The 26,964-nt window shown below is 44.4% G+C and overlaps 1 protein-coding gene across 29 annotated transcripts; it reads left to right on the top strand.

Annotated features, from left to right (window-relative positions):
• The first annotated feature begins 682 nt into the window (after positions 1 to 682).
• On the top strand, positions 683 to 26,873 carry PCBP2 (poly(rC) binding protein 2). Of its 29 annotated transcripts, none has more exons than XM_084749673.1 (15): positions 686 to 927; positions 3,378 to 3,516; positions 4,079 to 4,102; positions 4,194 to 4,226; positions 4,707 to 4,823; positions 8,184 to 8,315; positions 11,153 to 11,281; positions 12,122 to 12,208; positions 13,863 to 13,955; positions 14,958 to 14,999; positions 16,123 to 16,195; positions 16,694 to 16,732; positions 17,628 to 17,683; positions 18,510 to 18,679; positions 22,254 to 23,074. In XM_084749673.1, the coding sequence occupies exons 2-15, from the start codon at positions 3,448 to 3,450 to the stop codon at positions 22,603 to 22,605; spliced, it is 1,416 nt and encodes a 471-aa protein (XP_084605799.1). In that variant the 5' UTR covers positions 686 to 927; positions 3,378 to 3,447; the 3' UTR covers positions 22,606 to 23,074. The 29 variants fall into 29 exon arrangements, with proteins under 29 accessions (XP_084605783.1, XP_084605786.1, XP_084605780.1 ...); XM_084749677.1 differs by having other exon boundaries at positions 687 to 927; positions 3,399 to 3,516; positions 17,631 to 17,683; XM_084749651.1 differs by having other exon boundaries at positions 687 to 927; positions 3,399 to 3,516.
• The last annotated feature ends 91 nt before the right edge of the window (positions 26,874 to 26,964 follow it).

The following is a 26,964-nucleotide window of genomic DNA, read 5'->3' as shown; positions in this document are numbered from 1 at the left end:
GAACTCAGAAATCTACCTGCCTCTGCCTCCCCACTGTTGAGATTAAAGGCCTTGGCTTAAAAATTTTTTTTTCAAAATAATTCTTCATCATGTATGCTTCTTATTGCCCGATTCAGTATTCTGGGATGCAAACTTGTGATGTTTTCATTTCTTCTGCACTTACTAATCATTATTTTTAGAGTAAGCAGGTTGTATGAGACTTTCAGTCTGGTGAATTAATTCTTTCTTTCTTTCTTTCCTTATTTATTTCTTTATTTCTTTATTTCTTTCTTTCTTTCTTTCTTTCTTTATTTATTTATTAGGACAGCTGGATTTTCCTTTCCCTCCCGTCCCTTTTCCTTCTCTGCTTCAGACCCAAGGCAATGGCCACCGGGTCGCCCCGCATTTAGGCCTGAGCTTTCCTGGTCGTCCGCTAGAGGCCGGTAGGACCCTCCGCGCCTCTAGGCTGCCGCTCTATACCACCCTCGCCGTTGGCCGCCGGCCGTCGTCTCGCTGGTGCCGACGCTGTCCACGGAGCCGCTCTAGGCTGCGGGGAGGCGGTCCGCATTGCGTGGGGAAGGTGTGGACGACGCCGTCGACTCGCCGGCCCCCGGGGCGGTTAGCGCTTCCGGGGTCGAAGGGTGCGCGGGGTTGAAAGCGGCCCGCTCCGCCCCGTCCCCCTCCCAGACCAGCAGAGGCAGCAGCCGGAGCAGCCGCAGCCTGCGCCCTCTCCCGCCCGCCCGCCCTCCGCCCGCCCGCCCGCCCTCCGCCGCCCTCCACCCGCCCCGGGGTCTCTCTCCCCCCTTCCTCCTCCTCCACCCCCCCTCCTCCGCCCGCCAGCGGGGCCCCCCTCGCCTTCCCGCCCGCCCCATTGTTCCGCCCCCGGCCTCCCGCCCTTCCCCTTCCCGCCCGCTCCCCTTTTCCCCTCAGTCGACTCGCGCCCTCCAGGTAAGCTTAAAAAAAACACAAAAAAGCCCTCCGCCCCCGGGGGTAGCTTCTGTTTTCCACCCGTGACATCTTTCTCGCGGGCTCCGGGTCCTGGCGTGGAGCCTCGGCCTCCCGTAGTCCCGCTCGAGCGTCTCCCACTTGACTCTGCTTTGCCGGCCATTCACGCGAGGCCCTGGCTCCAGCGCGGCCTAGTAGGCCTCGCGCGGAGCCTCCCCCCCCCTTCCCGGTGGCGGCTGCGCAGGAGTTCGGGAGGGCGCGCGCGCGGCGAGGGAGGGGGGCGGCGGTGGATTTGTTGGTTGGCGGGGGTGGGGGGAGGGAGGGGGGAGGCGATGGTCAGCTCGCTGGCCCGGCGGGTGAGCGCGGCTCCCCGCGGGGGTCAGGCGCTGGCGCAGACACACGAGGAGGCGCTCCTTGCCCAGCCCCTCCCCCTAGGTCGCAGCGCCCCCCCCCGACCGGACCGTTTATTCTCCCCCACCCCCCCAGTCAAGGGAAAGGGGGGGGCGCTTATTTATTTATTTATTTTTAAGTGGAAAATGCTTGGATGACCGGGGCGGGGGGGGGGGGCGGGGGCCGGGGGAGGGGGAGTGGGGAAGCTGCAGAGTTAAAAGGGTAGGCGGACTCCCAGTTTACCACCGAGTTACTCTGACGTTCTCTCGGGTAACGAATTTTGAAATTACAAAATGCCTGCCGCTATAAACCAGACCGAGCTATTTATAGTGGGGTAATTGACTGCAGGATTAACAGCTGGATTCCCGGGGTGGGGTACACTTAGATTGACCTACTCAGGAAGAGACAAGAGGTTCCTGGGATAACTCAGAGGAGTTGGAGTTTAAAAAAAGCATCTTCGTTCTGTATTTGGGAAATAGTTTTGTAGTAGATGGGTTTTCAGTTTCCTTGCCCCTTTGAGCTTGTATTACTGTATTTGTAAAATGATTAATATACGTGAGTTAGAGATACAGAATTAAAGATACCAGGTTTATACCATATATTTGAGGAGGGAAATTAGTCTTACAGACCTAGTCAACAAGCACAGTTTTTCCACAGGTTAGGTGTTGATGTGTGCGGGTTTTGACAGCAATTAACCCTTTTCTTGAAAGAAGGAACTGATGTGCTTTGGTGATGCATTTATATAACCACTTAACATCCTGAAGCAACTAGAAGGGAAGACAGAGTGCTGTGACAGCAACTTTAAAGTGCTTTAAAAGTATTTGGGGTACGGACTTGGGACAGGTCTCCGAATGGGGGCTAGCCTGGTGTGGATAGCCTCTGCTGGGCTATTAGTGAGGTGTCTCAAAAAGCAAGCTCGAGGGTATAGTGATTGTGTACACATACAGCACAGTGAAAAATGACTGGTTTATGAAGGGACAAAATTAGCAGGAGGAGAGAATTCATTGATAATTCATTTAAAGGGATGAATACTGGCCATGCTACGGGAGAGATTTCAGGGCTTGAGACTCTTGAAATTATCAGTGTTTGGTGCTTTAAAAAAAAGTTATTAAAGGTTAAAACAGCAAAATCCAAATTCTTTGTCTATATGAGTAGATACTCCAAAGTTGTTTAAACAGAGGATGAGTGCACAGGGTCATTCTGGTAATCTCACTACTGATTGTTCAAGGAAAATATGAAGTAAAATTTTAGTTTCATCAGTTTTATTTTTACTGTATTTGGAAGAAAATAGGCTTAAAAGACTTAACTGCTTCAGTCAAAGTTAACATACAAACACGAGGGACATTTCTCAAGTTTAGAAAGAGGGGGAGGGAAGAACTGAGATGTGCAGAATCAACGTCAAAGGAGCATGGAGCCAGTCAGCTGTGGAGTGTGTTTTCAGTGAGACTCCTGAACAAAATTACTTTCTTGTCATTTTGTGACTGTGTGGGTCTGGCAGCTGACTTGGTTCTCAGTATGTCATTCAAGGTGGCCTTGAATTTAACAGCAAATCTGTCAAAACCTCTAACGTCCTGATGATATACAGAAATGTACCACCATCCACAAATCTGAAGTAAACAATTTTAAGATCATTTGGTGTTCTCCATCAACATTTGAGATATGAAGTATACATCTCAGTTTTAGAAATCATTACCACTAAGAGAATTTCATCTATACTCTTCACTTCCAGCTGCCCTCACTACGTAGTTTTCCTAGCAGTTTTTGAATCATTTTCAAAATTTAGCTGAAGGACAACTTCATGTTCTTAAGCAGTTCACTTAGAACCATTGCCAGTGGAAGGAGCGAATCTTTCTCATCCCAAGCATCAGTGGAAACCCTATCATTAATGAGAAAACTGGAAACAAAACCTGATCTGTAAGTGTTGTGCAGTTGTGCTGGGTGTGTTTACATGGCTGGTAGGCTAACACTTAAGGAAGAGAGTCAGTTGGATAAAATTGAAAATAACTGGAAAGGAATTACTTTTTATCCCCTCCCCCCTTATTTTGGTAATGCTTACATTTCAGTTTTTGGCTTTCACTCACCAGTGACCAAAGACTTGACCACTCAAAGTCCAGCTCCCTGTAACTGCTAGAAATGGACACCGGTGTGATTGAAGGTGGATTAAATGTCACTCTCACCATCAGACTACTTATGCATGGAAAGGTATGCACCAGCTTGGAAAACTGGGTCATAGTAACCGCCACGGGAGGGGCCAGGGAAATCAGACAAGCACCTTGGAGCTCATCAGATTAGCGCTGTGGGACATCTGGCTTTAGCACTTTTCTCTAATGGCGGGTGGTGGGAAAATGGACAGCTTTTACGAGGAAGCCTCAGTGAGCAAGAAAGACTTGACAAGCAGAGCCAGAAAACAGTCATAACTGGTGGTAATAAATATATTCTGATGTGCGATCTGTAACTTATAATATCAGAAAGGAAGATATATTTTATTTTTGGTGGTATTGGAGCTCACTACCATTGAGCTACATCCAGGCCACATTTTATATATTACACAAAGGCGTGGAGTTTAGCCACTCTGATTCTCAATTCTTTGATAGCTTCAGTACAAAGAAGTGCCTCCCCTCATAAATCTTAAAGTCTTCTTATTTCTTTTGAGTTGGTAATTAGTATAGTTAGGACTTGGTTAGCTGAACACTTAGCATTTTTTTCTCATTATGATGTGAACTCTGAATTTCCTTGTATCAACACTTAGTTTTCTCCATTGCAGGAAGTTGGCAGCATCATCGGGAAGGTAAGTGAGTTTCTCGTCAACACTAATTCCTATTCAGTCATTGTGAGTTGAAATAGTGGTGGGAGCTCATGCTTGAATTTTCCTCTTGCAGAAAGGAGAATCTGTTAAGAAGATGCGTGAGGAGGTAAGTTACAAGGAACATTGGAATTGCTGGCCTTGGAAGAGCCCTGAAACAGTTCTGTGTGAGGTTACGGGAAGGAGCTGAAAGAGCAAAAGCATTTCCTGGCTTATTTGTAATGACAAGTAGTATGATAGGAAATGAGTTTTGTGACAAGTCCCAGAACCCTAGGCAGCAGTTCTGCAGTGGGTTCTGGAGCAATGTTTTATTTATTTACTTATTTATTGGTTTTTAAAGACAGGGTCTCTCTGTGTAGCCCTGGCTGTCCTGTACTCTCTTTATAGACCAGGCTGGCCTTGAATTCACCTGCCTCTGCCTCCCCAGTGCTGGGATGAAAGGCGTGTGCCACCACACCTGGCAAGTGGAGCAATGTTTGACATGCTTTCATGTGGGCAGCTTCTTGCCTGTGTTATCTAGGACAAACAATCCTGTGCAATTTCAGATCTTTTTATCTATTAAAGCTATTTGTTTCTTTTTCTTATCCAGAGTGGTGCACGTATCAACATCTCAGAAGGAAACTGTCCTGAAAGAATTATCACTTTGGCTGGACCGACAAATGCCATCTTCAAAGCCTTTGCTATGATCATTGACAAACTGGAAGAGGTTTGTTCCTTTAGGATTGCTCCCTCTCCCTAATACCAGGCATTAAAAACAAAGTTCAGAAAACATGTTAGGTAATTGAGCTTACGCCCTGAGCTGACTTTTTAAAAAATATAATTTATTTTTATTTTATGTTCACTGGTGTTTTGCCCATGTGTATGTCTTTGTGAGGGTGTACAGAAGTCCTGGAATTGCAGTTAAATAGAGCTGTGAGCTGTCATGGATGTGCTAGGAACTGAACCAGTTCATTTGGAAGACCTGCCAGCCATCTTCCACCCCACCCCCACTGTTTTTGGGGCGGGGTGGTATGGTTTTAGGTTGTTTTGGGTTTTTTTTGAGACAGGATTTCTCTGTGTAGCCTTGGCTGTCTTAGACCTGCTTTGTAGACCAGGCTGGCCTCAAACTCAGGGATCCGCCTGCCTCTGCCTCCCGAGTGCTGGGATTAAAGGGGTGTGCCACCACACCTGGCCTGCACTTCAACACTTCTAAGTGTTGGGATCACATGGAGATGAGCATCACCTTTTCCAATGGTGCCATCTTAAATGTCTTCAGTAATTGTTTGAAGGCTGAGTGAACTTAATGTGCTGTTTATTAGAATCCTGCAGAACACCAGGAAATCCTGTAAATAAGTTTCATCCCAGTGTGCTTTTGTATTCTAAGCTATATGTACTGGTAGACACCGAAAAGACTGTATGAAAAGTTAAGAGGTCAATCCCTCGGTTTCTAGAAGCAAATTAACCATTACTGGTTTTATAAAAAGGAAGTTCTTTTTCTTTTCTTTTTTGCTTTTCTGAGACAGTTTCTCTGTGTAGCCTTGGCTGTCCCGGACTCTGTCGATTTGCAGACCAAGCTGGCCTTGAACTCTCAGAACCCCACCTGCCTCTTGCCTCCTGGGTGCTGAGATCATGGGTGTGCGCCACCACACCAACTCAGTGGAAGTTCTTTCTGCCTACGACCCTTTAGAGGCTGTATGAATATTGCCTTAGGCCACGTGCTGAGCGTCCTCCTCCTTGTAGCAGCACCCCTTAACTGTGCGCTGACAGCACAGGCAGAAGAGCACTTCTAGGTTGGCACCTCCTGCTCTCTTACATCTTCTCCTGGCCCAGGTCAGAAGTGTTGTGTTTTGGCCTGCAGGATGCTGTCAACTCCAGAGCGCGCAGCTTAGGAGAACACTTAGCAATACATGCTTACATACTGTGTTTGCTTGTTTGTTGTTTGTTTTTTGGTTTCTCAAGACGGCTTCTCTGTTTAGCTCTGGCTGTCCAGGAGCTTACTCTGTAGATCAGGCTGGCTTGAAACTCAGCTCCACCTGCCTCTGATTCCTGAGTGCTAGGATTAAAGGTGTGCACCACCTTTAATCTCTCCCTTTTCTTCTATTATTATTATTATTGTTGTTGTTATTGTTATTATTATTATTTGAGATAGGGTTTCTCTGTGTAGCCTTGGGTGTCCTAGACTTGCTTTGTAGATGAGAGTAGCCTTGAACTCATAGACCCACCTGCTGCCTCTGCCTCCTGGAGTTCTGGGATTACAGGTATGCACCACCATGCCTGTCAGAAGTGTCTTTGTTTAACCTGCTGATTTCATCAGAAAGCTAAACAGCCTCATGTACATAGTGAATTTGAGGCCAGCCCAGTCTACAGAATGACTGCACAAGAGAAATGCTGTCTCAGAAAACATTTTAAAAAATTAATTATGTGCTGGGCATGGTGGTGGACACCTTTAATCCCAGCGCTTGGGAGGCAGAGGCAGGTGGATTGCTGTGAGTTGGAGGCTAGCCTGGCCTACAAAGTGAGTCTGAGACACGAAGGTTACACAGAGAAACCCTGTCACAAAAACAAAAAACCCCCCAAAAAAGTAATTACAAAGTAATTTTTTTGTTGTTCTGGTGAGTGGGTTCAGCAGGTAGAGGTCCTTCCCGCTAGCTTGCACAAAGTGTTCTCTGACCTACCCACATACTCCTGTATTAATAGTTAGAACAATAGAAAATCTTATGATTTGAGACACAATGTACTGGAAAGCCTTTTTGATTAATAGAGGGTTTTTGTTGGGGATTGATTGATTGTTTTTTGGTTTTGCTTTGTCTGCTGGAATAGAAACAAAGGTACCGTGGATATTATGCGCAGGCTGTTTTTATTTATTTCAGAGACAGGGTTTCTCTAGCTCTGCTGTCCTGGACTTCTCTCTGTGGACCACACTGTCCTGGAACTCAGACTCACCTGCCTTTGCCTCCCAGAGCATGTGCAGTCGTGGCTGGGCACGCTTAGACTCTGTAACTCATCTCCTGCCAACCACAAAACTTCATTTCAGAGCATTTTAGATATGTCTGACTTTTTTGTTTGTAGAATACTTTGCTTACTTACTCAATAGTAGAACTGTTATGGGGGAAGTTGAAATTTGAACTTGGGTATAGCTCGGTAGAATGTTTGGTAAGCATGTAAGAGGCGTAGCACTGCAAAACACAGACCATAAATCATGTTAGCTTTCTAGTATTGGTTTTCTAAGAGGATATTTAATTTGAAATTGGTTCATGTATTAATAATTTGACTTAATTTTGACAAAATTTTTTCCTCTTATATTACTCTTTGTGCCTATGAGTATGACTGTGTGCACTGTGGGACCAAAGGAAAGATAATCAGGTGTTTTTTCCATCGCATTATTATTTACAGCTTTGAGAAAGGGTCTCTCATTGAACTGGAATCCTGTCTTTTCCTAGGATACTTCCAGCTTTTTATGTAGGTGCTGGGAATCTGACCAGATTTCTGGTTCTTACTGCTTGCATGGCGAGCTCTCTCCATCCACTGAGCCATCTCCCAGTCCCTGAACTCTACTTCCTTAAAATCTTGGGTACTAGGATTAGGAGGTTTGAGTTCATGAATGACAGTAGTTCTTCCTTACTAAGCTCTGGTTTTAAACCAAGAGGAAAGAAGGTCAGCTTTTCTCCATACTCTTGCAGTGAGGAAAAACAAGTTTATGGCGGCTTCTACAGTTCATTTTTCTGTTAGGTGTTGCTGCTAGGGATTGATTCCTGGGAAAGCATCCTAACGATGAGCAAGTTCCCCAGGTCCTGTTTTGAGGATGGGGAACATCTAGCTTGCTGTCTCATACTGGTCTCTAACTCGAGATCTTAACCCTTGTGAGTGCTGGATCATAGGCAGTGCTACCACATTGGACTCAGAAATTGTAATCTTCACATAGTTAGCATACATGTATGTCCCTAAGTCCAAGGGTCTGTGGTTCCTTTATGGAGGTTAGGCTTCCAAGTACACACACACACACACACACACACACACACACACACACTCACACTCTCTCTCTCTCTTTTGGTTCTTCAGATGTTCTGAGCCGTTTTCTTTTTTACAGGACATAAGCAGCTCTATGACCAATAGCACAGCTGCCAGTCGACCCCCTGTGACCTTACGGCTGGTGGTCCCTGCTAGTCAGTGTGGCTCCCTCATCGGAAAAGGTGGTTGCAAGATCAAGGAAATAAGAGAGGTTGGTGTGTGTTGCCTTTGTTTTCAAATGTCTTTTAGCTTTTGTTGTTTTGTTTTTAGCCTTGATTGGCCTGAGTATGTGGCCAAGGAGCTCTACCAGAGCCACCTGCCTCTGCCTCCTGAATGGGTGTGCCATTACACACATACCAAATTGTGTTTTAGCTAAAAAGGCTATCATTTGATACGTAAAGATTGAAGCTGGGCTTGGTGGTAGTGCAGGTTTGTGATCTCAGCTACATGGGAGACTGAGAAGGGAGACGCTAAGTTTATGTCTTTCCTTTACCGAGTTCAAGGCCAGTTTATTGGGGGCCCGAGGGTCAGATTGATCTAGAAAGTAAGTTCCAGGCCAGCTGGGGATATGCAGTGAGAACCTCTCAATTTGGAAAAAAAAAAAATGAATAAAGTGGGATTCAAAAAGGGTGCTTGGGATGCTGGGTGAAGTAGTGCATGACAGCACTCAGGAGGCAGAGGCAGGGGGATCTGGTCTACGGAGTGAGTCCAGGACAGCCAAGGCTACACAGAGAAACCCTGTCTGGAAAAAACAAAAACAAGCAAACATTAAGGGTTTAGGTCTTAGTGGTACAGTTTTTTGCTTAGTGTGTGTGTCCCTAGTACTGCTTCTGTCTGAAGCTCCCAGTCACCATTAGCAGCCCATAAAGATTGTATTGTGAAGATACTGAAGTTAGTGTTTTTATTATATTATATATGTATTAAAATTTTTTAAAAAAATGATTTGGTTGTTTGAGACAACAAGGTTGCTCTGTTTGTGTAACAGCCCTGGCTGTCCTGGAACTCACTCTGTAGACCAGGCTGTCCTCGAACTTTCAGAGATCTGCCTGCCTCTGCCTCCTGAGTACTGGGATTAAAGGCGTGCACCACCATGCCTGGCTCTTGTTTTTTGTTTGATTGATTTTTGTTTTTCAAGACGGTTTCTTTGTAGCTTTGTCTGTCCTAGACTCACTTTGTAGAACAGGCTAGCCTTGAACTCACAGCAGTCCACCTGCCTCTGTCTTCTGAGTGCTAGGATTAAAGGCATTTGCCACCATGCCTGGCTTATAAGTTTTTTTAAAAGAAATCATACATTTCAAATTTTGCGGTGTCCAAGGTTGATACCTAGGGCCACACAAATGCTAGGTGGATCCTGCATTCCAGTACACCACTCATTTTAAAATGTGGGGTCACTCCTTTGTTAATAGAATCCACTAATCTGGAACTTTGACTAGTAATCTGCCTCAGCCCCCCAAGTATCTAGGGCTCCATACAGCCTTTGCCTTGTTCAGTAATGAGTCAGACTAGGAGAGAGTTAGCATTTCTAACTTTGCATATAGTTTCCCTTCTTTTTTTGAGATAAAGCTTCACTGTTCAGCTATGGCTGGCTGGAATTTACATAGAAGTTTGCTTTCGCTTATTGAGTACTGGGATTAAAAATGGTGTCTCATGTTCTATTTAACTCCTCACCCCACTTTTTTGGGGGAGGGTGTGTGACAAATTTTTCTGGCCCAGCAAGTCAGTTAAGGCCCTGCCTGTCTCCCAGTCTTGGGATCGCAAGTGCAAAACTCCTCTCAGCTTCTTATGTGCTGTTGGTTCTGGTGCTGCAGGACTCAGCGGTGCTGCCCCCCATTACTTGTATTTATCTAGTGCATAGTTAAGCACAGGTGGCAGTCAGTGCTTTGTGGGTTCACTGGCATCTAACTTAGGTTGTTAGATTGGGTGGCAAGTGTCTTTACCCAGTAAACCACTAAAACTTAAAATATATATAATATATATTTTGTTTTTGTTTTTCGAGACAGGGTTTCTCTGTGTAACAGCTCTGACTTTCCTGGAACTCACTCTGTAATCCAGGCTGGCCTCGAAGTCACAAAGATCCACCTGCCTCTACCTCCCAAGTGCTGGGATTAAAGGTGTGTGCCACCACTGCCCGGCCTATATTTTGTATATATATAATTTTTTTTTAAAATTTGAGTCACAGTTTCTCTGTGTAGCCCTGGCTGTTCTGGAACTCACTCTGTAGACCAGGCTGGTCTTGCACTTAACCTTCCTGTCTCTGCCTTCTGAGTGCTGGGATTAAAGTCATGAGCCACCTGGATCATCTCTGCAAACCATTTTATTTGTGTTTGTATGTGCTTGGTCAGAGGACAGCTTACAGGCCTTGTTTCTTTTCTCTTCCCCCAGACAGGGTTGGCTCTCTTTTCTACCATGTGACTATCCCAGAGATTGAATTTAAATTGTTAGGCGTGGCAGCAGGCATTTTTACCTATGGAGCCATCTTGCTGACATTAAGACAATCTCTACTTTCCATTTCTTTCAAGTTTTTCAAATTTCATCAAGTTTTCATGAAAAAATTTCATGTCTAAATGGAATGTTACTGAATGGAGTATTTTGAAGTCTTTTGTGAAGGGGGAGGTGTGTGTGGGGTGGGAGATGGTTTTGGTTAGGTGTATTGAGGTACTGACTGTCTCACAGGCTGCCCACAAACATGGCACATGGCCCTCCTCTTTCAGCTTTTTAGTGATGAGATTGTAGGTGTCAGCAACACCTAGTTCTTGTTTTGGTGATGTGTGTTTTATTACTTGGAGTGGCCGGATGAAACTGCTCAGCAGGAGACTGAGAGGTGGGCAGTTCTGATGAGGGTTTTGCTTGGCCCACGAAGCTGTCATAGTCAACAAGGGACTTTTCTGAGTGCAGGTTAAATGTAGGCTGTTACCCAGGTTTATTCTTGCCCCTCAGAGGTAAGTTGTAAATTTAGTAAGCAGTAGTGTCTGAAATAAGAAAAAAGTGGGAGATGAGAAAGGTGAAATATTTTCTGATTTCTTTTTTAAATTTTCTTTTACCTTAAAGAGTACAGGGGCTCAGGTCCAGGTGGCAGGGGATATGCTCCCCAACTCAACTGAGCGAGCAATCACTATTGCTGGCATTCCGCAGTCCATCATTGAGTGTGTCAAACAGATCTGCGTGGTCATGTTGGAGGTAAGCCCTCAGGCTCATGCTGGAGGTGAGGGGGATTATGGGAACAGGAAGCGGGTCTGTGTTTAGTAAGACTAGAATTTAGGTGAAGCTGTGAGTAGGTCTATCAGTCGAGGTGTCAGAGAGGCTCCCTGAGTCCATACCTTCCTTCTTCCAGTTTTGACATATCTCAGTCTGGGGGGAAAAATAGGATCTGTTAAATAAATACCAGTGGTCTTGTGGCTCAGAACAATTGAAGTAGTGTGGGGAGGGAAGAGAGACCACAAGGACTTCAGGTTCCTGAAGTGCTAACTGACCTTTTGAATTGCTAGACATTGACACATTGTTTACTTTGCACTTTGAAGCAGGGTATATTACAAACAATAGTTATCATAGAAAAAGTATCAGTGGTATTTCTGAGTGAATCGTGAAGTCCTATATGTTCTGCAAAAAGAAAAAAAAATTAGGGAAGTTAAATCTTTTTTGAGTTACATGGAATTAGCTTCATACCAGTCTGAAAGGAAAAAGATCTTGTGTCTTTGAGCCATAAATATATCATCTGGTAATTTCATTTTAACCTTGGCTTTATTTCTTATTTATACAAAAATGTGGGATCCTAAAATTTGCCACTTAAAATATATTTACAAGTGTGGAAACTCTGACTAAAATTATTTCAAAGCATCTTCAGTAAGAGTTAGTGCTTTGCTTTAAAGAAAAATAACTTCAGGTATTTGTGATTGTATAATTGTACAGCTTTAAGTTAAGTGACTGGAAATAATTTTTATTTAACTGACCTGTGTGTGCTATAGCCACACAGCTGAAGCAGCTTTGAAACCTTATCTCTCTTTGTTTTTTTCCCTTCTGACTCTCTCCCAGTCCCCCCCGAAGGGCGTGACCATCCCGTACCGGCCCAAGCCCTCCAGTTCTCCAGTCATCTTTGCAGGTGGTCAGGTAAGAAAATTCTTATTGGTGGGCTAGAATGAATAAAGACTATGTTTTAAATGCCAACTTTGCCAGCGGCACACCAAGCCACTTTGCATGCTTGCTGAAAACATGTACTTTTGGTCATAGTTTGATTTGCTTTTTTTTTTAATACTGGAGAAAGTTTTGAATGCCAAGACCTTATTTTATTTTTAGCAGGCAATGGAAGTTTTGTAGACACTCAGAACAGTAATTGATTTTGTGGTTTGTGGTGGTTTGGGTTAGAGTTAAATTGCTTCAGTGTCATTACCTCTCTCCCTGTGTTACCATCCCCGCCGTGCTTTCGCATGTGTCGGGTGATGGAGGTCTGAGTAATGATGGCAGAGAAGTTGGACCCTGGAGGTCTGAATGAACTTGAGTGTCCTACAAACTTTCCCTCCCTTCACCTCACCTCCCTCACTCCTACCCTTTCACCCCCAAACTCCAGTGTGTTGCCCCCAGACTCTTAACCTCATAAACACCGGTTTGAAGCCCTGTGGCATAATTGAAATCAGCTGGAGTAAGAGGCACGTACAGGGATAGGATGGGGAGGGCATGCCGGGCTGTAGTGGGTCCCAGGGCTCTCTGGGTGCTTCTGGTCCTCACCAGCCTAAGCCATTTATCTCTGACACATGGTTGACTCCAAAGCCAGGGTTGTGTGCGAAGAACATGATAAATGTCGTGGTCCTAGTGTATTTTGATGGGATAGTGTTGACTCGAGGTACTAGGTGAGCCAGTGTTAAAGTTTAGGTTGGAATAGTCACCTTTGCCACATCTATATCTAGTTAGTTACATTTATTTGTATTTGGTCTGAGAGTCATTTGAGAGGGGTAAGCATCAGATTGGAGTCCATCTCACATGTTGAGTTTTAATAAAAGTGAACAAGTTTCTATCCTTTTGAGAGCCTTCACAGGTAGCAGTCATGTTTTAGTGTTACTTTGAGATGCGTTAGAACTTTGTTTTGGCATTAGCTTTGTTTAAACAGGTTTGTCAAGGGCGGTCAGTGTAAGCAGTGGGGCAAGATAAGCACCGGTTGAGTCCCTGTAGCCAGGCGGGTTAGCCTTGGAGTCCTCCCTCCTCCCACGGAACTCTAGGTCCTCCCGTGCTGTCACCAGTCCTGCCGTCCTCCTTATCTTCACTCCCTGTCACTCCTCTCTCATTGTACCTTTTTGCTTCCTTTCCCTCCCTCCCCTTTATTCAGTTAATTGCCCTCAAAAGCTTACAGCTTCTTCCACGAGTTGTCCTGTTATGGGTCATTCCCATGGGCCTTTTTATAAATGGACCAGTTCACACAGCGTCTACAGACAGACCTGTGTCTTTTTGTGGCAAAGTGGGCTCTGTAGGTTCTACTTAATCCTACAGTGACCAAGACCTGGCATCAGCTCTCTTACCTCACCCCTCACTTTTACTGAAAATAACCCAATTGTGCAGTGTCATCTGCCATTAGGTAACTTTTTTTTCATTTTCTTTTTTTTATTAAATTCACTTCAGCTCGTTTTAAATCTGTGTTGTGAGCTCCTTTTTAAAGAAAAAAAAAAAAAGAAAAATAAACAACCTTTTTTTTTTTTTTGGGTGTGAATTTCATGCTGGTGACAAGGTGCCGGATTGACAGCCCTGGAGACTGAAATCCTCTATTTATCCACAGGACAGGTACAGCACAGGCAGCGACAGTGCGAGCTTTCCCCACACCACCCCGTCCATGTGCCTCAACCCTGACCTGGAGGGACCACCTCTAGAGGTGAGAGGGGATGTTCAGTCTCCAAGGCTCACTCAATCCTTCCGCCTCAGCCGAGACTGCCAACACACGGGGGGCCAGTGGCGCTGGTGATTTTTGTGCTGTGGACACCACCTGTCCACGGGGACCTGGACTGACCTCCCCACCTCAGTTCACACAGGCCGCGTAGCCCACCAGATGGTAACACCAACTTTTTTTTTTAATTTTTGTTTTTGTTTTTGTTTTTTTGTTACTGTTGTTCAATCCCTCTATTCCCTCCCCCACTTCTCCCATCCCATTTTCACCTTCCCAATCCCACCTGGGGTGGGTTTTTGGGGGTACTGGCCACATCCTATTAAGTAACCAGCCACTCCTTCCTCCCCGTCCCTTCTTTTTTTCCTTTCTTTCCTTGTTCTCCCCATTGACCTAAGGACCAAGATCCCTTTTTGGGAGAATATGGTGTGGGGAGGAGGGCATAGTGGGAGCTGCAAGTGCCTTTATGTGTAGGGGTTGGTCAAAGACAGGATTTAAAGCAAATTGATTTTTTTTTCTCCCTACCAATGCTTCTGTGGTCAGGTCCCTAGTGTTAGACGCCTAGCTAGCTTTCTAGTGCACTTAAAAGTTCAAGTGTTTGAGTATATGCTGTATAGGTTTGTGTAGATGCAAATTATTCATATTAGCGTGATTACTGTCTGATATTGAATACATGGGGTGGGGGGTTTTGGTCAGTCGAGGCATTGCTGTTTTTCACATTTTTGTTAACAGCCACATATATATGTATATTTTGCCTTAATTAAAGAGAATCTGTATGTTCTTCTTAGAGGATCCCTGGAATAATAAAGTTACTGTATTTAGGGCTCAGAGAAGGCCAGCTTGGGTCTGAGCATTTGTGAGATTGCACCTACTGCTTCAGGCTCTGGCCTACCTCTCTAGTTCACTCTGGCTTCCTGGCTGATTGAGAACTTGTCTCCCCCTGTGGGCCGCTGTCCGTGGTTGGACTTTAATAGGAACTGTCTCCTCTTGTAGGCCTACACCATTCAAGGACAGTACGCCATTCCACAGCCAGATGTAAGTGGTGACTTTACTTCCTGTGTTGAAAACTCTTTTCTCCATCCAAAATTGTCTGATTCCTTTCTCCTTAGTGGGCAGGAGTAAGTTGGGTCTTGAACATTTGCAGTGTTGTTATGGCTTCCAAGGTGAACCACACAGTATCAACTTGTTTGCCTTTGAATGTAAAACCCTACAAGTTACCTTTCAGATGATGCTAAACGAAACAGTGCACAGCACACTGCTAATATCTCGGCACTGTCAGCGGAGTGCACTTCCTTAGGTGACCCCATGGGGGAATGGGAGGTGGGGTTTCCTTTAGGGGCTCCTCAGTCTGAGGTGACAGGTCAGAAAAGCACTGAGGATTTATTTACATTGCGAAGGCTAGAAAAGTGATTGTTGGAATTCAATTTAAACTTTACTAAGAGTCTCCTACTTTAAAGTACTAGTATATAAATTTCTGTCCAAGGACAGCTTTTTTCTGTACACTTACCCTTTCAGGTGCCAAGCTTTAGACTTGGAGAGTTGAGTTTGGTGCTTGGTTAGTGGTAGCCCCCAGGTGAGGTGTGAAGTGACTGGGAAGGGGCTTATTCCATTACCCCCTGGGACAGTTACCTAAGTGTATTACAAATAAGATAGTTGGAAAAATAACTTTTGGGGACTCAGCCCAGTTTGATTTCTTGCTAAGCTTCTCTCCTCCTTGCAGTCTCCCTGTCCCCTCATCTTCCCTTTCCCCAACACTGGTGGAACCCTGCATGGTGTGCTTCCCCCAGCACCACCGCACAGTTTGTTTATCTAGCCTGTCTGTGCTTGTCCCCGGGGCAACCGTTGGCAATGGCTGCGTATACCTTTATTAAACAGTCCACAGGGAATGGTTGTTGGGCTGGTTTGTTACTGCTTTCTTTTTCATATACCCCAAATGCATTCATTCTTGTATAATGACATCCTTTCTATTTCTAACCCTTACCTGTCATATTGTGCGTGTCCTCTGGATTGTACTGTAAGCCCCATTCTTATCCTCTGTTATAGTTGGAAGAGTAGACTCAATTTTGGGAGTCTGAAGCTATCTGCATTTTCACAAGTGCACTTGAGTCCTGGCTAGGTTGCCCTCCTAATGCTGGCCTCTCCTGTCTCCTTCCTACAGTTGACCAAGCTGCACCAGTTGGCAATGCAACAGTCCCATTTTCCCATGACCCATGGCAACACCGGATTCAGTGGTATGGATGCCTCAGTGTGTATTTCTGTAAGGTGTAGTACAAGATAGAGGCCAGTCCCAAGGTCTCAGTTTGACAGCTGATCAAAACAAACTCCATTATCATCCAGCATCTGCTGGTTTAAACTTGACCTACCATGGCTAAAGGAGGTAATGTGTTTGGTAACATTTTTGTTTGGGGCGAATTAATTGTAAAAAAGTAAGAAGCCCTGGAAGGTTTGGGGTGAGCCCGGGGATGCTTGTCAGGAAAGGGGTAGGCTGACACTCCTGTACCATCCTGATGTGGCCCCCTAGATCTGACAAGCATCCCCTTTCCCTCCAGCAGGTGTCCATTTGTTCCAAATTGTGTAGTGTATTTTTGGTTTTGTTTTATTTGTTTTGGGGCTTTTTTTTTTTTCTTTTTTCTTTCTTTCTTTCTTTTTTTTTTTTCTGTATAAGGAATAACTTGTCCGATAGGGTTAGAATGAGACCACCAAACTCATTTTCACTTGTATCTTAACAGGCATTGAATCCAGCTCTCCAGAGGTGAAAGGCTATTGGGGTAATGATTAAAAAAAAAATCTGTAGTATTCTACTGTTCTATTAATAAACTGGTGGGAGTCTTGTTTCACTGCCCATAAACCGTACCAGCAACATGCACATGGCAGAGAGGAGCTGAGAGCACAGGGTGGGCCGCTGCTCCTGAGGGTCCCTTGATGGATCCAGCCAACCACCTTGTAAACGTGTAGTGAAAGCAAGACCAGACTGTAGGGTTAGGCAGCCAGAGCGGCCCAGTCCTGCTGTTCTTAGGGACTGTAGGGGGCTTGTGATGGGATTTTGTTTTTTTTTTTCTCTTTTTTCTTTGGAAAACCAAACAAATGCCAGACTAATTAGAGCAAAAGACAGAATAAATCTGGAGAGATAAACTCCCGTCAAACTGATTGCCATTTTATCTGTTTGATCTTTAAGTCTAGCTTGGGAGGATAGAGGTGGAGGGCGCTGTTCTGATACAGGGATAAAGAAAGCAACTCTGTGCCAAGAACCCATGATACCCAGTACCGAGAATGAAATTGGCACTGATTCTAGTAAGCACTGGGTGAAATAAAATGGGAACTCAACAGTGTCAACCAGAAGAGGGGTAGCTGTACAGAGCGTTTGATGTTTAGATTGCTCCTGTTTAAGAACACCACACTCTGCTGCCCCCATTGTCTCCCTACTGTTAGTCTGGGCTCACAGAAGTCCCATGGCATGAAGTCAGCTCTTCTGATTGTGCAGAGGAGTCTCTGCAGCATTTTCGCTACCTCTCTCCTGTCTTTGCTCCTTGGAGGCCTCAGAGTTAGTGATGCGCCCCAACAGCCAATGCTGGGCTTCCACTGTGCTTCCTTCTGTTAGTCTGATGTGCACTCACTGGTCTGAGTGCTGTGCATTAAACTTCTTTGCTCTTTTCTGTCTTTTAGCAGGTTTGGATGCATCTGCTCAAACGACTTCTCATGAACTCACCATTCCAAATGATGTAAGTGTGACGAAAGTATGTTAGAATTCTGAGGAAAACCTGGTTAGAAAGATTTGATACAATTAACTGTGTTCACAGTTTTCAAAGGTGGAGGAACCCCTTCCTTACCAATTGAGCTATCCAAACCTCCTGAAGATCCTGTCCTGTAGAAGGTCTTACTTTTCTCTTAAAGCATCTGGAACTTGAGGTGTGCCTCTAATCCCAGCACGCTCTGAATTCAAGGCAGCCTGGAATATATAGTCAGACTCTTTCCCCCAAAAGAACATCAGAATTTAACTTTGGGGCTTTGGGAGAAGTGATTCCTGAATGATTGTGTATCTGCTCTTTCTATCAGTGGGGCTGTTTAGGTTCTAGAATAACATGCTAAGTAAGCAAGCAGATAACTGTTTAATACTAGATAATGCAAATATAATCTCCCCCATACTGAAAAACATACTTGAAATTATTGCCAGAGTCATAGGGTGATGGTGACAGAATGAATTCATGCCTTTGGCCTGACACTGAAGGCACTATATGCTTATTCCTAGCTATCTCACTAGATTCAGTATTGGCTCTGGATAATTTATCTATGGAGTGGAGGCAATGCTGTGGGGATACAAACAAAAGCTAATGCTTGGACTGAGAAACTGGTTTGGAGTTGGCCTTGATTTGTAATTAATCACACGAATGGTTTAGGAATTAAAGTGAGATCTGTAATTCAAGGCTTTGATAGTAGTATACCAGAAAGGTCATGGGGTGTACTTGTAGGCACAAATTGTAGAGCTTTGGTTGGTGTGTGGTATTCTTGTGTGCTCAACGTTTTCTTTTGTTGTTGTTTTTTCTCAAGTTGATTGGCTGCATAATTGGGCGTCAGGGCGCTAAAATCAATGAGATCCGTCAGATGTCTGGGGCGCAGATCAAAATTGCAAACCCAGTGGAAGGGTCTACTGATCGTCAGGTCACCATCACGGGATCTGCTGCCAGCATTAGCCTGGCTCAGTATCTGATCAACGTCAGGTACGTGTGACCTGCCCTTCTGCTTTATTAGTGGGGAGGGGGCGCTGCCATGTAGAGTAAATGTGGGTTAGCTTGGGGCGGTTCAGATGTAACCCCTCCCTCCCTTTTTTATTGAGGTCTGCTTTCCTTCTATTTTTTAATGTAGCAGAGAAAAATAGCCAGCTTGGAGTAAATTTGTGTGGAGTTGCATAAATGTCTTGCTTTTTCACTTTAGATGTTTTGGGCGTGGAAGGGTGGCAGCCTAGGCCTTTGCTGAGTAGGGCAGTGCTCTAGCGATAGCAGACACTGGAACACTTATGTTTTCCTTGTTTCACACCTCATGTAGTCAGATCGTTACTTTTATGAATTTGGAGTTCAAAGTCAAAGTACCTTGAATTTTTAAGGATAATGAGACATCTAAGTAGCTTCTTGGAGACAGCTGTTACCATTCGCTCTGCAAACATATTTTTCAGATGACTGTGGAAAGATAAAGCACAGGCTTAGGACTGTTCGAGATACAGCAGATCCCGTTCCTCACCCATCCAAAAGTGACTTCCTCGGGTTTTACATAGGTTCTGTTGTAGGACAGCTGCATATAGTCAAAGGAGCATCCTGCTGAGGGTCTGCTTCAGTAGCATTGGTAATAGCAACCCATTTCCACCCTTCCCAAAGGGAAGAAGTTTTTTTTTTCTTGTATTTATTCTCTTCTACGTAAGAATTAAGACCTCCTTTAATCCCAGCACTCAGGGAGCCAAAGGCAGGCAGATCTCTGAGTTTGAGGCCAACCTGCTCCACAAAGCAAATCCAGGGCAGCCAAGGCTACACAGAGAAAACCTGTCTCGAAAAACAAATTAAAAAAAAAAAAGTTCTGAATCTACATAACAAAGGGATTCAGGGATAGAAAGTCTATATTCATGTTATAATGTGCTTATGCATTTATACCAGAATCTTCCATCCCTAGTTGAAAGCATTGCCAATCCCGAAGTTGTAGACTTGACTCTTTATATTTTCATGCCTTGAGCGACTGCTGTTCTTTATATAGAAAGGACTATATCTAGACATACTTTTGTTTTATTTATTTTTTTTTCCATCACATCAAGTTTTAATACTGAGTGAAATAGTAATCTTATACAGAGTCTGTTAGTAAAGACTTGTTTCTAGTTCACATTGGTGGTAAGGGATTTTTTTGGGGGGATTCTTTTTTCTTTGCTTTTGGGGCTTTTGGGCAAAAATAATGCTGGAAATTGTTACCTTCTGCTTTTGGTAAGCTCACCTTAAATGAGATAGTTATAACATTAAATTCGTCTTTCTTGACTGGTGTTTTTAATAAGTTAGTGTCTACATTGTAAGGAAACAAAACTCTACTATTTGAAGTAAATGCAGAATTTTGTTCAGGTTTTTGTTTGTTTGTTTGGTTTGGTTTCTTCTTCTTCTTCTTTTTCTTCTCTCTCTCTCTTTGTTTTTTGAGACAGGGTTTCTCTGTGTAGCCCTGGCTGTTGTAGAGCTCTCTTTGTAGACCTGGCTGGCTTCAAACTCACATAGGTCCACCTGCCACTGCTTCCACCTCTGAATGCTGGGATTAAAGTTGTGCACCACCATGCCTGCCTCAGAATTGTTTAATTATATAGCTGAGTGAAAATACCCAAATTGTGGCTTTGGATCAGAATTTTTTTGGTTTTTTCAAGATAGGGTTTCTCTTGTTACCTTGGCTGTCCTGGACTTTGTAGACCAGGCTGGCCTAGAACTCAAACTCACAGCAGTCTGCCTGCCTCTGCCTCCCCAGTGCTGGGATTAAAGGTGTACACCACCTGCATGAGAGCTTTTAAAAGCCTATCACTAGTGCCAGGATATATGCACAAACCTACTTTTTAACTTCTCTTTTTGGCTCAGTTTGAAGAAAACAAACTGGTTTTATTTTCACTATTGGGTTCAAAGCATTCCTGCTGCCCCCTAAGCTCTCCTTACGGGGCTCTGTCTGCGTGTTCCTTGCTGTGACAATGCCTTAATGGGCTGAACTGGCTCTGAACAAACTAAAAACACGGGTCATGAGCAGCTCTCCTGTCCTTGGAAGTCGGCCTGTAGGACAGCTGTCTGAGATAAGGACTGTTGGGACATATTTTAGGAATAGAAGCACATTATATTTGTTTTTTAAACACAAAGGTAGTTGTTTTTGTTTTTTGTTTTTTGTTTTTTTGTTTTTTTACTATTATAAAGTATAGGAATGCCCAGGTAAGATGAAGAGCCAGCTCTCCACCAGAAAAGCCTCCCTATATCTTACCCACACTTGTTTCTAGCATTTTCCTTTGAAGTTAGTCTGTTAGTGACCTACTTTAGACTCCTTTTGCCTCCCATTTAACATTTTGGTTGATTTCCATGAGAATTTAAATCAATAAAAATAATGTCTACAGAAAATTCTTCTTAGGCAGTCATGGTGATATACACCAGTAATCCTAGTACCAAGGAGGCTGAGACAGGAGGCTCCAGTTCCAAGCCAGCTACACAGGAGACCCCATCTCAAACGGGTTTTTATTTATTTATTTAATTTTATGTGTTTGGTTTTTGAGACAGGGTTCCTCTGTGTAGCCTTGGCTGTCCTGGGCTTGCTTTGTAGACCAGGCTGGCCTCGAACTCACAGCGCTCCACCTGCCTCTGCCTCCCGAGTGCTGGGATTAAAGACGTACGCCACCACGCCATGCTCAAACTTTTTTAAATGATTGTCATGTGACATGTAATTTTTCTCAAATAATTGGGTAATTGGTCTGTTAAATTAAACTGGAAACTGATATCTTGGTTTATGAAATTTGTTTACAAGGTTAACTCAAACTAAAAAAAAAAGTTTATTTATTTTTTTTTTTAGCCATTGTTGAGGGGTTGAACTTAGACCTTCTTGTGTATATTAGGCAATTCCCAGCCACTTTTGAAAGTTTTTTTTTTAAAGATTTTAATTAGTTAATTAATTTATTTGATGTATATGATTGCTTTATACCTGTAGGCCAGAAGAGGGCACCAAATGTCATTTTAGGTGGTTGTGAGCCACCATGTGGTTGCTGGGAATTGAACTCAGGACCTCTGGAAGAGCAGGCAGTACTCTTAACCTCTGAGCCATCTCCAGCCTTTGAAAGAAGGGTTTAAAGTTGCCCTAAAGGCAGCTATGTAGCCCAGGCAGCTGTGGACCTCTGATTCTTATTTGCCTTAGCTTCTGTAGTAAGTAGCTGTGCCACCAGGGCCTGGCCACTTTATTCTGGTTTCTGGGTTGGGTCACTAATATCAGATCCATGGAAGGATGTGCTCTTTTTTTTTTTTTTTTTTTTTTAAATTCTTTCTTTCTTTCCCCCCTCAGTCTTGTCAGATGTGTCTTTATCAGAGTAATTTTAAACAGCATTGAGTGGGGGGGGGGGGAGGTGATGATAATAGATATTTAGAGGGTGGGGCACAAGCTAAAAGAGTTTGTTATAAATTGATACTAGATTTTCCTAATTGGCAGCCAGAGGCACTTACTGATATAACTGAAGCAGATTTTGTCCTGTACTTTTTCCCTATTGTGGTCTTCCCTTCCACCCACCCTTTTTTTTGTTCCTTTTTTCCTCTGTTACAGTTTAGAAAACGCTAAACCCTCCTCCCAGGCAGCCTCCGTCACGATCCCTGATCACCTCAGCATCAACCTCTCTCAACCCTCCACCCCTTCTTCTTCTTCTTCCTCCTCCACCACCACCCCCTCGCTCGCCACAGCGGGGACTTCCGACGCACCCTCCAGCCTCCCCAACCCTCTTCCGACTGCCCCTTGTGTCTCCAGTCTGCTTGGCATGAAACCCATCCCTCTCCTGGCTCTAAATGTTGTGTCTGCTGCTAAGGGTTCCGGGGCTTCAGCTGCCAGCACCACCACCTCTACCGTGCCCTGTGTAACTAACAAACTGAAAGGCGAGAAACAGAGATTCTCTCCCTACTGAGTGCATCTCTTGGCACCTCCTCGAGTGTTGGTTCATTTTGTTTTTCTTTGTTAACACTGGTGAGAACCAAACTATTGTGAGCTTGTGACCGGTTTCTTTTTACTACTTTGGGGGATAACTGGGTGGGGGTGGGGATGGGAAATTCCTGTTTAGGTTTAGGTCTTTACAGCTCAGTGCCTGTTTCAGAGTCTGACTTGTTGATTTAAATCTTTATCTAGAGCCACAGTTCTTAACTCTCTAACTCTGTTACACTTTTTGTAGTTTTATTCTGCCTTGCAATATAAACAATGTGTTAGGCTCTGTGTTGATGAATAAAAGCTTCTCCTTTCATCCTTTTTTTTTTCTTTTTTTTTCTTTTTTCCTTTTTTCCTTTTTTTAAACATTCAATTATTTAATGGTTAAGGTGTTGGCTGGCCTTGGCCAAATCTGTGTTTCTAGTTATAATAAAGTTGCCACAGTAAGAACAGTAGCTCACTGTGTGATGTGACGGGTGAAGGGGTGGGGACTTGTGATCCGAGCGTTGTCAGATTGGATGGCTGTGTAGCCTACTTGGCCTTTTTGCATCCCACATGAATCTTAGAACCCTTTGTCAGTGTTGCAAGTAGAAGGGCTTCAGCAGTTGAAATGCTGATGATCCTTCATGACGGGCAGAAGCCCTGAGTCACGCACGGCTTCCTTCCTTTGCTAACACCAGGTGTCAGGTGCCCTTGCCTGACTTGCCTCTGCTGAGTGGGCACACATAGGACTAACTTCACCACGATGATGGGCAGTGCCACAGTCAGGTAGCTTTTGTCTATATTCCTGTAACGGGTCATTAACATATCCTGTGACGATAGGGCGGGCTTACAGACCTGATTGTCGAGTGTCCTTCTAAACCAGTACCTTCTGTTTCCTACCTGCTTGTCCTTCTCACTAGCAACACTGTGGTGAGTGGGGGATCACAACTGTAGATGTGGATGATGGTTAGGGCTTTAGCTCTTCTGTAGCAGGAAATGAAAAGATGCCCTAAGAGAATATAAACAAGGTGTACGTGGTCAGCCAGGACTGTTTGTGCTGAGTTTTTAACACAACAGTGCACTTCACTCTAGGTCCTTACTTTCACCTTTACTTCTGGTGCTGGGTCTTGATCCCAGACCTTGTACAGTGTAGTTTACTCTGATGTACACCTCAGCCACTTTAAAAATTGTAACTCCCTCAAGACAGGGTTTCTCTGCAGCCCTGGCTGTCCTGGACTCACTTTGTAGACCAGGCTGGTATTGACTTCAAAGATCCACCTGCCTCTGCCTCCCTAGTACTGGGATTAAAGGCCTGCACCACCACTTGGTGTGCTAGGGCTCGGGTTCCCGGCTCGGGCAGTGGTGGGATATTTGCTGGGCCCTGGGTTTGTTTTCTAGCCTTGAAAACAGAACAGATGCAGATCATAATGAGAGAGCCGCCTGGTTCTCTCCATCCAAGCACGTGCATATCGTGAGTTCTGTTTCCTGGTAGGCGTTCAGATCTATGTAGATCTTCTCTGATGGCCTTTTCCAAACATCCCTAGAGTGATACTGCTGACCGTCAGAAAGCTGCTCATTCTTAGTGCCTTGTCCTGAGTCCCTGGGGAGACTGTGGTTCCTTTACTGCAGACTGGCCTCACTCACATCAGGCTTCTGCTTGGACGCTGGCTACTTCCTGTTTTATGCCATTTTAACTCTGTGTATAGTTGAAACTTACTATGCTGACAGCCATCTCCAGTTGGATTTGTTTTTTAACTTTGTGTGTGTTTGAAGGCCTCTTGATCTAACAAATATCCCTGAACAAAGAATTGCTGGGAAGTAATCCATATGCTCAAGGAGGTATTAAAACTAAACAGAGCTTTTGGTCTGAGAATTTGTTAAGAGCTCAGTGCTCATGTATGGGTCTGATGTCGTCCACTGCATCTCGCCCTTTATATCCCTTCTCAGGCTTTACTGAGCTGCTCATAGGACAGCACCCTGTATAGTGGTTTTCAAGGTTCTAGATTTAACCTAACTAGTTCCATGGAGCCTTTGTTTCCCAGTGAGTTCTGTCGTTCAGAGTTTGTCTGTGTAAGCATGTGCAAGGCCTTTGGAGGCTTGAAAATGTTGGATCCCCTGGATTTGGAGTCATAGATATTTGTGAGCCATGGTGTGGGTTCTGGGAACCAAGCCTGGATCCCCACAGGAGCAACAAGAGCCCTTAACCATTGAGCAGCCTTTTGAGTCCCTCACACTTACTGTTTACCTTGCCATAGGGTAATTTTATTTTGAGATGGTCAGGAATCTTCCCTTTGTTTGTTGTTGCTGCCCATGGGTTCCTGTGTCAGGGTGAACCGTAGGGTGTGCCATAGTGCGCACAGGTGGGGGTCACTGTTCACCCCGTTTCTTCAGATGGTCTTTGATCACTGCTGTAGCTGACTTCCAGCTTCTAGGAATTCTTTCTCTGATCTGTGCTTGGTGTGCTGGGACTACAGACACACTATACGCTGCCTGTGGATATGTTAACGTGAGCCTCGAGGGGCTTAAAATCATATTTATACTTAGATGGCTAACACTGTATCCACTGAGCCATCTCCATAGCCCATGCATCCTGCCATGCGTGTACATTATGTGTGGGTGTGTGTGAACAGGTGCAGGAGGTCAAAATGGGTTACTGTCCTCAGTCACCCTTCAACTTAGTTTCTGAGATGAGCTCTTTGAACTTGGGATTCCCTGATGTGGCTAACCAGCACCACAGGTGTGCCCTCCTCTGCACCTCCCTGCATTATTGGTATTCCAGGTGTGTGCTGCCACTCCTGGCACTTTTACATGGGTGCTGCGTGGTCCTTGATTGAGTGCTGCCCTCTCCCCCTTTTATTTTTTACTCCCTTAAAAAAACAAACACCAAAATATTTCCCTTTGTGCTAAATTTCAGGACTAACCAGGCCTACTTCTGCATGGTTTTCGAGATCTCACGTATGTGCTTAATGTAGGGGGTAAGATAGGCAGGAGCGCTCTTCTCTGACTTTGAAGGGAATTGGCCTCTGCTTCCCGGCACTCTTCTCCCCCCCCCCCAACGTTACCAGTGCATGTCAGGCAACTGTTTGTGAATCTAGTTAAGCTCATGGTGTGGAACTGAGACTTACACCTTCAGTTGTCCTCAAAACAGCATTTTGCTGCCTACCTAGTGATAGTGAAACATCCTGAATGCTCACTCCTCAAAGCTTACTTGGATTCCAGGACCCCACATGACCTCTGTGAGACAAGTAGAAAGGCACTGCAGCCAGGTGTGTTTACAAGTAGGGGTTTGCATTCCGAAGAGTGAGCTACATACAAAGTGAAGCCCTGCCAACTTGCTTTCCTGTTAATATTTTCCTAAATTGTAAGCTTGAAAAAACAGTAATTGAAATACTCACTGGCTCCTGTCCTCGCTCTGACACCACTTAGCACTTATGTGATGTCTTCAGATGTCATGCGTGCAACACAAAGCAATCCCTTCACCACCCAGGCTGTGCTATGTACGCACATGGCGGGCTTTACTTCCTGAAGGCTAGTGTTCTTCCCAAACTTGTACTTGCTGTAAGTGGAACAGCTTCTGTGTAATTCCCATGACAGAGTGGAGAAGCTCTAGCAGCTCTGTAACAAGGGTTCTAAAGAATAAAACTTGCATAGACAAGTTCTGTTGCCAACTTGGCATGCTGCTTTGTTAGGCTCTTCTTGAGAACACCTCAGGAAACTTGAGAGCTGTGACAGACGCAGCACAGCGTAGCCAGTGCGAGTTAACCTAAGAGGCCTTGGTGTCAAGAACTGGGGTTGTAACTGGGTAACTGACGTCCTGTTATTTCTGTTTTTCAGGCTTTCCTCGGAGACAGGTGGCATGGGGAGCAGCTAGAACAGTGCAGACTCACCCATAACCCTCTCTGCTGTTCACCACCACCCATGATCCATCTGTGTAGTTTCTCAACAGTCAGCGATTCCAGGTTTTAAATAGTTTGTAAATTTTCAGTTTCTACACACTTTATCATCCACTCATGATTTTTTAATTAAAGTGTTTTAATTCCTTTCTCTGTTCAGCAGTTATGCTGAAATCCATATTTAGTTTTATAAGCTTCTCCCCTTTTTTTCCTTTTTTTTTTTTTTTTGGCTCATGAATTTTTGTTTGTCATGGAAATGTAAGAGTGGAATATTAATACATTTCAGTTTAGTTCTGTAATGTCAGGAATTTTTCAAAAAAAAAATTAAAAGATGGACTGGAGCTTTTCCTTTGTGAATAGAAACTGGATGCCACAGTGACTGCCGTGGGTGTTGTTCCTGTCTGGATGTTGTTTTTATACCTTTAACCTTCACAGAGCCCTGACTGGGTTTAAAATAGAATTAAGATACT

This window comes from Acomys minous, assembly GCF_964271855.1.
Source record: "Acomys minous genome assembly, chromosome: 12".
Lineage (NCBI taxonomy): Eukaryota > Metazoa > Chordata > Mammalia > Rodentia > Muridae > Acomys > Acomys minous.
This window is presented reverse-complemented; position numbering and strand designations above follow the sequence as displayed.